General features: G+C 41.5%; 1 protein-coding gene across 5 annotated transcripts; it reads right to left on the bottom strand.

Annotated features, from left to right (window-relative positions):
- Positions 1-283: 283 nt before the first annotated feature.
- Positions 284-8504, bottom strand: LOC147448725 (leucine-rich repeat receptor protein kinase HPCA1-like). Of its 5 annotated transcripts, none has more exons than XM_086521253.1 (20): positions 7678-8504; positions 6652-6793; positions 6496-6567; positions 6342-6413; positions 6192-6263; positions 5933-6106; positions 5760-5834; positions 5470-5541; positions 5298-5369; positions 5132-5200; positions 4978-5049; positions 4821-4892; positions 4611-4739; positions 4041-4513; positions 3806-3964; positions 3143-3267; positions 2834-3053; positions 2322-2563; positions 1282-1793; positions 284-413 (listed from the first exon to the last, which is right to left on the bottom strand). In XM_086521253.1, exons 1-19 carry the CDS (start codon positions 7805-7807, stop codon positions 1302-1304), a joined length of 2934 nt encoding a protein of 977 aa, XP_086377379.1. In that variant the 5' UTR covers positions 7808-8504; the 3' UTR covers positions 284-413; positions 1282-1301. The 5 variants fall into 5 exon arrangements, with proteins under 5 accessions (XP_086377379.1, XP_086377377.1, XP_086377374.1 ...); XM_086521251.1 differs by having other exon boundaries at positions 284-431; positions 3143-3282; positions 7678-8502; XM_086521248.1 differs by having other exon boundaries at positions 3143-3282; positions 7678-8501.
- Between the last annotated feature and the right edge of the window lie 2821 nt (positions 8505-11325).

Genomic DNA, 11325 nt, shown 5'->3' with positions numbered 1-11325 from the left:
TGAGGTCTTGAACTCAATCCCTGTCGCCAAAACATGTAGAGTACAGGAGATTAAATGCAGCAGCTTGTAATGTTTCTCCATGAAGCTCAAAGAGCTTCATGCAGCTCAGAGAGAGAGAGAGAGAGAGAGAGAGAGAGAAAGATCCACTACATCCAGTAATTTAGCAGATGAATCATTCTATAGTCTGATTAATCAGAAAAAACATCGCTCATGCACATCCCATCCTAAAATTGGTTTTTTCTGGGGGGGAGGGGGGGGGGGGGAAATCAACTACATCCAATAATTCAAAAAATAAATCATTCTATATTAATCAAGAGAAAACATCACTCATGAATATCCCATCCTAGTATTGTACACAGCTGACCTTGCCCAGCTACACTCCATAAGGAAGTTCCAACAAAAGCATCATATACCTGTGCAGATAAAACACCCTGGAAAGGTCAAAACAGAGGCCCCCTTAAAAATATACGACCGGATATAGAGATACAACACACAACATTCGGGAAATGGGGCAATGCAAGTGTCCAATGCCCCCCTACCCCCCAAAAACACACACACACACACACACACATTCTCGACAATGACAAGGAGGGGTGCATGAATGTGTATGTCTGCATCCGGTATCTGCGATAGGTAGGAGCCAGCAGGTTAGATGCATTGTTCATTGGTTTTACTGAGTACTCTCACTTGTTTGAAGCATAATGTGCTTCAGGCCCAAGCCGCAGGGTTTCTTGAGGAGGCACATTCACATTGCACACTGCATTGATCCAATGTCCACACTAGAATGAATGAAATTTGCAACGACAAGTACGTGCATCATATTGGTCATTGGTTTTACTGAATACTCTCACTTCTTTGAAGCATAGTGTGCTTCAGGCCCAAGCCACAGGGTTTCTTGAGGAGTTGGAGCCCCAGGCACATTCACATTGCACACTGCATTGATCCAATGTCCACACTACAATGAATGAAATTTGCGACGACAAGTACGTGCATGATATGCAAGAGCGCACACGAGCATTACTTCAGATGAAATCAACATCCCAAGTCGGATATGTGTGCAAACACTCACTTTCAAGCAAGAAAGCATGCACACCTACATAATGAGCACAGAAACAGAGCTCAAACAAGTAATAATTCAGGTAAAATGAACATCCCCCCCAAAACACTCAATTTCAAGCAAGAAAACCTGCCCACCCACATACTGAGGTTAAAAAAAAAACAGCAACAAAAATCTTCAGGTACAAGAATTATGCAAGAAAGCAGGGTTAGCAGAAAACCTACCTAAAAAGACCCGTGAGAAATCATCTGGACCCAAAAGAGGGGGCAACGTTACTTGCACTGTTGGGGAAAGAGGGATCTGAGGAGTCCCTGGAGGTATGCACAAAATCAGAGTCCGATCCATAAGGGTTGCGAATCGGGTGCCCTTTCGGCAGCACATCAATGTTGGAAGAGCCAGATTCAGGATAATCATGCCCCACTAACTCCTCGAGTTGCTTCACCACTTCTCCCATTGAAGGGCGACTCGAAGCCGCATCCTCCACACATGACAATGCAATGCGCACAAATGAGTTCAGCTCCAGTAACTCCTCATCCCTTAACCTTGGATCCAACATTGAGCGTAGAGCGCTCAGCCCGCCCCTGTCAATGGCCGTCTTCACCTCTTTCACTACATACTTTCCATGCTCGATAGGAGCTCTGGCCGTAAGCAGTTCCAGTAGCACAACACCATAGCTATACACGTCACTCTTCTCTGTAAGCTGCTGTGATATGTAATACTCAGGATCAAGATACCCCTGCAAAAGAAGGCAAATTGAGTTATAGAAATATCTAAGTAAAATTACCAGTAAGCCCCTGAAAATAGTGAAATTCCCCAAAATACCCCTCAGAATACTTCATATTCGGCAAGTTTTGCAAAAATTTCCATAATACCCCTTGTCAATTTCGCAAACATCTCTCAAGACATTTTTTGCAACTTTTCATACGAAGACTGGTCCTCCTGATTGAAGCTGATAAGATCAATAGAGGACCATAGGATGAGATTGTTCATTTTTCATACACACGATTGCCGCTATTTGGGTTGAAACTTCTTGTTTTAAGGCACGTGAAGATAGGTCAGCATCTTGAAAAAGAAGAAACTATGCAAGAACTGGCAACAATCCAATTTTGGGAGTTATATATATTTTGGGGATGTTTTGGGAATTCCACAAAATAAAGGGGTATTATGGTAACTTCCTCAATTATCTAATGAGCAACTTGAAAGACTTCAAAAACTTATTTGCACTGAAAGATCCACAAGCTCATTAACACAACCAAGAGCATACCAGAGTTCCTTTCACTTGTGTTGACACATGCTGCTTTCCAGAACCCTCTCCAGGACCTATCTTTGACAACCCAAAGTCTCCCACCTTGGCTATTTTCTTCTCATCAAGCAGTATATTTGTTGATTTGATATCCCTGTGAATAATGGGAGGAGTGACCAGCTCGTGCAGATACGTGATTCCCCTTGCAGAACCTAGAGCAATCATCAGTCGCCTGCGCCACTCAAGTTTCACGCCCGAGCGTCCTGCAGGTAGAAATCCATTGTTTGTTTTGATGACTATTTGGGCAAGAATTTCGATGCTTTTGAGTGGTGCTTGATACAGTTATCAATGTTCATGCTATTGCCTTAGCTTCCAAACCAAAAGCATATAATGAGCTCTACAGAAATATGTTCCTTAAAGCAGAACAAGAATTGGAAGTTAAGCACATGTATGTCAGCATTCCACCATACCATTCATGACTTTCACATACCACCAGCATCATTGGACAAAACCACAAATACATTTAAAGATACCTGTAAGGCAATCTCTGAGACTTCCGCCTGCCATGTACTCATATACTAGCATTTGCTCTCCCTGCTCAATGCAAAATCCCACTAAGCCTACAACGTTCTTGTGGTGCACACGAGACAAGAGCTCAATTTCAGTTTTGAACTCTGAGGCTCCCTGCATAGAATTCCCTTGAGCTCTTTTTATTGCAACTTGCTCCCCACTAGAGAGAATACCTCGGTAAACCTGACAGATGCAAACAAACCATCTGAAGCGGTATCCTTCTTAATAGAAAATAGAGAGCTTGTAGTGACTCACGGACAATTTGAGCGAACCTTGCCATAGCCTCCTGATCCAATCTCATTGCTTTCACTGAAATTGTTTGTTGCTTTCTTTAGCTCGGCATAAGGGAAAAAGCGAGCCCCTTTCAGTTTCGGCATGCTACCGCTTTCTGCCCCACCTGCTCCCCAAGAAGCTACGAAGAGTGTAAAATATCAGCTCCACATGGAGGGAAGGAATATAAATTATAAAATTTTACAACATAATGCAGACAAATTTACAAGTTCAGGTAACCAGTCCTAGATAATGAACCTATCACAGTAATTCAAAATAAATACATAAACCCATATCAGAAAATCACATTAAAAACGCTTTTACAAAGAAGAGAGATATGAGAAGCACGAGATTCAGTAAGCAAGACTATAAGTACTTAACAAAATGAAACTCAAAATATTTATCCTACCAAAGTCAAATATGAAAAAAAAAATTCCTCTTTTATCTACATACTCCATGTACTTATTGAATCCTTGAATTACTCCCCGACATTTTAAAACCCATGATAGCCTACATGGGGGAGAGGAGGAAACGGAAAATCAAGGAGTAGTTTGAGTCTTAGAAAAACCCATAACGGACCTTGAGGCATAGAAATGCAAAATCAATAAGTTCAAGTAAAAAACAAAGAGTATATTTGTAAAGTAAATATTAGGTCATAATCTTACCAAAAGGCTTGCTTAACTCCACTGCTTTATCTGCCCTGCGCTTTTGCAAGCAAGCAAAGCAAATCACAGTAAGGACAATCAACACCAACGCTGCTGAACCAGCAATTATACCAATCTTTGCACCGGTACTCAGTCCGCTCCCTTCGGTGCTCACTTGTACTGGGAAAAAACTCACTCTCAGATTGTTCCCTTGAAGCTTGAATACAATGTAGGGCACCTCACATAAATATCTTACCGGTGTAGTCCGCTGAATATTGCTGGAACATGGGAGGTCCAAATCCAGGAGGGGACACACCATCTTTGCCTAGAATCGTTGCCATTCGTAACACATCATCCCGATCCCATCGAATCGCTGTGCCACTTGGAAATATTGCAATAACAACAAGCAGCTGATTTTGGGCATTGAAGGCAGCAGATGGAATTACAACCTGCTTCTGCTCAACCGACAGACGTTCTGCAAGAGCTGCAGCAAGCACTGGGACAATAGAATCATTGGTGAGTGATAAGAACGTGGGTGCTCGGTAGGTAAGGATGCCTTGGTAAGGGACTGCACATGTGCACTGAGCCGGGTTTACTTGATATCCTGAGGGACAAGTATTGGAGCAGGTGTTTGTTCCATATGATGTTGGTGTAGAGAGCGACGAATCATCAGAACAGACCTTTTCAGAAAGAAGATTTTCCTTATCACATACCGGGTTACCCTGCAGTCTGCATCATCCACCATAAGCCGTAACATATCATCAGTTTGTATCCACCTTGTTCTTATGAATTCTGCTATGCAATCAGTTTTATGACACGATCATACCGCAGGACTTCACTGTAAGTTCCAGCCGTAACCAATTCGATATTGTTTTTCTCCATAGACACCAGCAAAAGCTGATGAGTAGCTCTGCTTATGTCTAATGTCCCATTGATATGATTATTTGCCAGTTTCCTGCAATCCCCAACCTTCAAACCTCACTAACAAGGAAAACCCCATGAGAATCCAAGAGATCTTCCTTAGTGGTGTACTTACACAGCACTTAAAGCAGGTAACGCAAAGAAAGATGGCGGAATCTGACCCTTTATAGATGAGCTATTCATACTCCTACGAATAAATACCACAAACAACAAGTTAACAACCAAAAAAGCCTGCAATGGAAGCAATTAGTTGGCAGTTACAAGTGTCTTACAGATCGGTCAGACTTTCCAGAGATGACATCCAAGGAGGAAAATCCTCATCGATTAAATTATTGCTGAGCTCCCTGATATACACACACATAACTTCACAATCAAGCACATGAATAATTGTCAACTTGTAGGTAATAAAAGCTTGAGGTTACTTACAAAAGACCCAAATTTGTCAGATTTGATAAGTTGGGTAAGGGACCGACAAGCTGATTGTCATTAAGTTGCCTGCATGAGACCCCATCACAGATTCAGGCATGTGTGGGTGTCAAATTGAGAGCTAAAAAATAGATCATCCAGACATGGGCTTCTCTATATGTCTTACAGTTCGGTAATATTGATGAGCTGACCAATCTCGTCAGGAACTGCACCTTGCAGTTGATTGTGGTTGAGTTTCCTGCCAATAAAAGAAAGGGGTGATGCAAAATATCACACTAAAGATGCAAGAAACCATTATAACCACAGCTTTAAAGCTGTCTACAAAGCTTAATACTCACATTATAAGTAAATTGTCACATTGTCCAAGTTCTCCTGGAATAAATCCAGTCAATCGATTGGAATCAAGGATCCTAGCCAACAACAATAGACCCATATCAAACCACAAGAATTGGCAATCTACAAACACTTTGAGCTCAAAACGATCTGAGGTCTCGAAAACATCTGAGCAACAGAATGCAAATTTTGGTGCTTGTATCCTACTTCAGTAGTTGCTATATGCATAGCAATTCTAGAAATAGGATGCATGCTGCATACACATGAATTAACACAATAAACTATGGCTACTTACAGGTGAACCAAACTCATGCCTGAATGGCAAATGGATACTGGAATTGCTCCTGAGAAGCCATTGTTATTCAAGTGGCTGACCCAAAAAAAAAAAATCAAACAAACTCATTAATTACAACTGCATAGAGGCATTGCACTAAAACAGGGAGAGAGACATAAAGGTCAGATGAATACAAGTGTCCAGCTTTTGTCAGATTATCAAGGCCAGCATTCACATCACTCTTTTCATCTGAAGAGTAAGGGAGTGGACCACTAAGCTGGTTTTGAGCAAGATCTAGCCAGTACAAGTTCTCCAGCAGTCCAATCTCATTCGGAATCCCGCCAGTTAGAAAGTTCCCATTCAAAGATCTGACCGATGGGCATTTACGTTGCTTTAACAAACCATGCCAGAAAAACAATCACTACAAAATTTACTAAGCAAACAGAGGCATACAGAGTGCTTAAATTTTTCAGCTGTCCAATCTCCGGTGGTATTTTCCCATTAAAATAATTAAATTGTAGATACCTGCACAAGTTAATACCACACACGGTTAACCGCAGACAATGTGCTACGACAGTCAAAAAGGCATACATGTTTTCTTACAGTGCACTTAAGTGAGCAAGCTGCCCTATCTGACTTGGGATAGAACCAGTTAAGTTGTTGTAAGACAAGTCCCTGTGAAACATTTGGCACTAGCAAGTTAGTTTTATCCGGCTTAATTTAAGAGAGAAAAGCGTGTCAAAAATAAGGTTCTTACAATGTGGCCAATTCACTCAAGAGACTTATATCAGAAGGGAGATCACCCACTAAACCAAGCCCAGGAAGCTCTCTGCAAACATAGCCCAATACAGGGTTCATGGTTTTGAATACAATTGTCTGGATTTGATTAAATTGAAGAGGTTATCTCACTTACAATGAAATAACCCTTTGTGGAGACGAATCATCGCAGCTAATACCCGTCCATCGTCGCGAACCACAGGGATTGTTCCCTGTCCATTGCAAAGTAGAGACGGCCTTTTGTCCCCATGAGTCGAGTAGGGCACGCAAGGCATTGACTACACACACCCAACCAACATCATTTATGAGTAACTTCTGTAGTACATGACGGCTGAGATTCCACTGTAATCCGCATAAACAAGAGGAATCCCAACAGTGCCAATTAACTTAATTGATACTATCAATAAAGTCAAGCATCAATTGTGAGACTTTGAGAGGTTTTGCATCAAATTAGCTATCAAACTGCCAGCTAAGGGCATCATACAATCCATGGAGTCTGCATCACAATGCCTTATGCCACCATCATTCTGATCCTTAATGAAGGCAATGTTGGCCCTTGTTTACAAAGGATTTCAATGCTCGCGAGAAGCAAGCAGATTGAAAACCCTTTCAGCTAGACACTGATGTTGGGTAGACCATTGCCCACCCACCATCAAATACAATCGACCTGCCTTGCAAAGCAGCCCTGTATTCAATCTTCAATCTCCGGCCACTTGTGCAAGTTGCAATCTCTCATCAGAAGGTGCAAAACTAGCACAAATCATTCCTGCAAATCGCAATGCTCTCATCAGAAGGGGCAAACTAGCGCAATTGATCCGAGTGCCGCTCCTCCTTGATTGACTTTCAGCTATGCCATGTTGCCTCTAGTCTATACGCATCATTTTTTCTGTTCCTTCAGTCGGAGAACCTGTTGAAATCGGCCCATCGTTCATCCCATACAGTTTGTTATTGGATCGCATGAACTTAGTCACTAATACTAGTGCAACACAAGAAATCAGGTACAAAGAGAGCGGACAAATAGTCCTGTGCTGCTCCTGTGTTCATTTGCCTTAACCTCATATTGACCATCGATTCAAGGCCTTCCTGGAGATTACCTTTGGACTAAGCCATACCCAAACAAGCAAACTGGAAAAGACAGTCCGTAACAATTAAGAAGACTCACCATCGTCGCTGGATGTGTCGGATTTAGCCTCCCACCATAGAGCAGAAAAGCAGAGGAGAGAGAGCACCAAAAGGGTCCATTTTTCATGATAGCTTGAGAAACTCCATGCCCCTTGCAGCCCCATAAACATGAGATAGCTATGTACTCAGCTAGCAAGAGCTTGGTTCAGCGATAACGAGTGAAGAAGAGGAAACGGAAAACAGAGCAGACAAGACGGCGGTAGGACAATGTATGAGATCAAAAGAATGTACACACACACACACAAACGAAAAGAAGCGCAACAAGAAGGGTAGCTCTTCGCAGCACTAAATGCGTCTGGCGAGATTATTGAGGCAAAGCCACAGATGGCTTTAGCCGCCAGATGTGGAGGTGGTTATGGGGGCGAGACCAGATAGCTGATCGACCTGCTTGTGTCAAGTTGTGTGTATGTGAACATGTGTGTGTGTGTGAGAGAGAGAGAGAGAGCGCCCCGATCGTAGGACTCGGCTGGAGGGTGGGCCGCAAGAGAGTATCGACGTATTCAAAATTGGATAGCACACAATACTAGTAATAACGGGGAATCGGGGGACGGCTCTTCGTAGTAGCTGGCAGATCATGTTAAATTAGCTGGCGATTTCAAGGCGGAGCCATCTCTAAAGAATTGAGAAGAGAGGACTCACTCAGAAGAGACCAGGAGTCTCTCCGGAACCCTGCTTGGAGAGAGACAGAGAGAGACCCAATCGGCAATACCTGCTTGGAGAGAGAGAGAGAGAGAGAGCAGGACCCATTGTCGCCTGCGCCTCATTTAATGCTGTGCTCTCATTCACTGAGTCTCGACTCTCACTCTCTCTTGTACATCGATGAATGCATGGCACGTTTAAAAATTGAAGAGCCTTTCGCAGGTCAATTTCCTGCGGGGTTGGTGTTTTCCTATTATTCTCTCTCCTCCGCAACATTGTCTTTTGTGTTATGGTGAAGATAGGCTACAGAGATATTTTGCAATTGGAAAATGTAGTCCACCACCAAAAGGATTGTATAGGGTCGGAGGACATGACACTCTCCCCACCAATTGCCTCCACCATGACTTTCCATACAAGGTGAAAGTTAACCATTACGCTCGGTTGAGACTACCCGCCCAAGTAGAGAAACTATGAGCGTCAGTCTTGCGTGGTGAAAAACAGTTGGACGAATAAAAAAATGCTTGGTTTTCGAACCTACCACGAAACGGACGGCCTCTTACCCCAGGACTACAAGAGCTTGTCCACCTTTTCAGCGCCGAACGTGGAGAGATCTGGAACTTGAACCCCACTCATGAAAGACAAGGGCTCTAACCATGAGCCCCAATCCTATTGGTTGTCATTTGAGCACCAAAATATATTTTTATTATTGTTTGTCTCTTGTGTGAACCACACTTGCCTAGCTAAGCTAAAAGATAGCTTGGGCTCGGGAGCAGTCTAAACACACCCTTAGATGCACATCGTCATTGGTTGAGAGAGGAAGAACTTGCTTTGTCAACCAAGATATATATATGTGTGTGTGTGTGTGTGTGTGTGTGTGTGTGTGTGTGTGTGTGTGTGTGTGTGTGTGTGTGTATACACTCTTTTTTCTCTATATATACATATATAAGATAGATGTCTTGATTTAAAGATAATGAAATGCAGCGGATTATGTGTGAGGAGTTCTTGACCATTTTTTGCGAGAAGGGACACAAATAGAAGTTGTCAAGCAGCACTACTAGTACGAGAAAACGATGTCATCCATGTTGGAGAGCAAAGAAAATGCAACAGTGTTTTGCAAAAAAATTGTGTAACAAAAATGGGTTCTACTGGAGAACCTCACATGTGGGTAACTAGTAACAAAAGCAACAAGCCAAGATCAAAACCATCACACAACAAATAGAGGCACGACACGATTGTATGCTGCTAACTACAACCCCATCTCCGCATTTGAAATTGGAGAAGTTTTATGTTTATTATTGGGGGCCCTCCTGTCTCAAGAGTTGGATCTATCTTTTAATTGAGGCATTTACCCTAGCAATATACAAGAGAGAGATATAGAGAGAGAGTGTGTGTATACACACACACATATAGAAAGAGAGTGTACATGTGTGTGTCCACGTAGAGAGAGGCTATGTGTGTGTGTCCTCATAGAGAGAATAAGTACTCTCTATATATACTCATAGAGAGAGGTTGTATATATAAATACTCTATGTGTGTGTGTTCTCTCTCTATATATTATTTTGAAGGTAGAGTATATATAGAGAGAGAGGGAGAGAGACTCATCTCCCAATCAGTCTGTAGAAGATACAAAACATGTCCACATGTTGGCATTAATGGATTTGAAGTAGACTCTACTACTTATCGTGGTGCAAGGAGAGTTAAGGCGTTCTAAAGTTTGACTTGAATTATTGCTTTTTGGTGGGTTGATTGCATTGCAATCATCCAATTTTTTGAAATTATGTGCTTCATCAAAAGAAAGAGTTGCCTCTTCATCACATAAACTAGAAATAGCCAAAGCATAACAATCTAATTCATATGATGCATAGCAAGAAACTAAACAAGTATGACTAGACATAGGTGCATCCAATTCATTGTCAAAGAAAGTATGCATCAACCATTTTGGCATAACCCTAGCCTCTTTATTCTCAACCATTTCCACATCATGTACATATGCATCAATAATAGGCTAATCTATAACATTTTTTGAAGCCTCCATAGGTTGTACATTTGCCTCATTGGAACTTACATTCGAGTTTCCACCATTAAAAAGAGGCCGAAGAGTGTCATAAATGTCTTGTGAGCTTACATTACTATGTCCGGTACATGATAACAAAGACTGAACAAAAAAAATTCACGAATATAGCATCTCGTGAAACTCAAATACATTTTGTTTGTGAATGGTATAACCTGTAGTCTTTGCTATCAGAACTGCAACCAGCAAAAATGCATTTGACAGCCTTATCATCCAATTTTTCTATGTTGCATTTGTGGCATCAAATCATAAGCTAAACAGCCAGAAACACGCATGTAATCAATAGATGGCTTCTTATCATGCCATGCTTCATAAGAATGATTTGTTTGTATTTCATTGGGAAAATTACCAAAATACTCATGAAATTTGGTGAGATTCTCAAAATACCACTCAAATTCCAAAAATTCACAAAATACCCCTCATATTTTGCCCATAATTCTCAAAATGCCTTTTAATTTTTCCATACTCCTTGTTATTTTTGCAAAGATCTCCAAACACTTTCCTTTTGCAACTCTCCCTCGGCAAATTAGTTCTCCCTCAAGCGAAGATGATAGAGCTAGGATTTTGGATGGCATTGTGGGCTCTCAAGCTAAAATGGCTCACTATTAGTAGACACAAATGCCTCTATATGTGAACTCATTGATGATTTTTTTTATAAAATGAGACACATAAAGATAGATCTCAATTGTCAAAAAACTAAACATGCAAAACTATATGTAACGGTATTTTGGTAATTTGTGAAATTTGAGGGGTATTTTGGGGAATTGCCCAAATTTTAGGGGTTTTTGGCAATTATCCCTACACTACATTGTGTTCTTGCACCGCGACAGGTAGTAGAGTCTTCTTCAAATACATTAGTGTCAATATATGGACATCTTTTGTAGCTTTTGTAGATTGGTTCAAATCTCTCTCTCTCTC

This window comes from Adiantum capillus-veneris, chromosome 10 (genome assembly GCF_014529385.1).
Source record: "Adiantum capillus-veneris isolate H3 chromosome 10, ASM1452938v2, whole genome shotgun sequence".
Lineage (NCBI taxonomy): Eukaryota > Viridiplantae > Streptophyta > Polypodiopsida > Polypodiales > Pteridaceae > Adiantum > Adiantum capillus-veneris.
Note: the sequence above shows the minus strand (reverse complement) of the source record. Positions and strands in the feature narration are given on the sequence as shown.

Excerpts from the sequence above, each read along its gene's own strand:
- LOC147448725 (XM_086521251.1), bottom strand. The coding sequence starts at position 7,807 with ATGTTTATGGGGCTGCAAGGGGCATGGAGTTTCTCAAGCTATCATGAA. Across the intron at positions 5,542-5,759 it reads GGCATGAGTTTGGTTCACCT|GATCCTTGATTCCAATCGAT; the intron begins GTAAGTAGCCAT and ends GTTGTTGGCTAG. Across the intron at positions 4,514-4,610 it reads ACTTACAGTGAAGTCCTGCG|ACTGCAGGGTAACCCGGTAT; the intron begins GTATGATCGTGT and ends TGGATGATGCAG.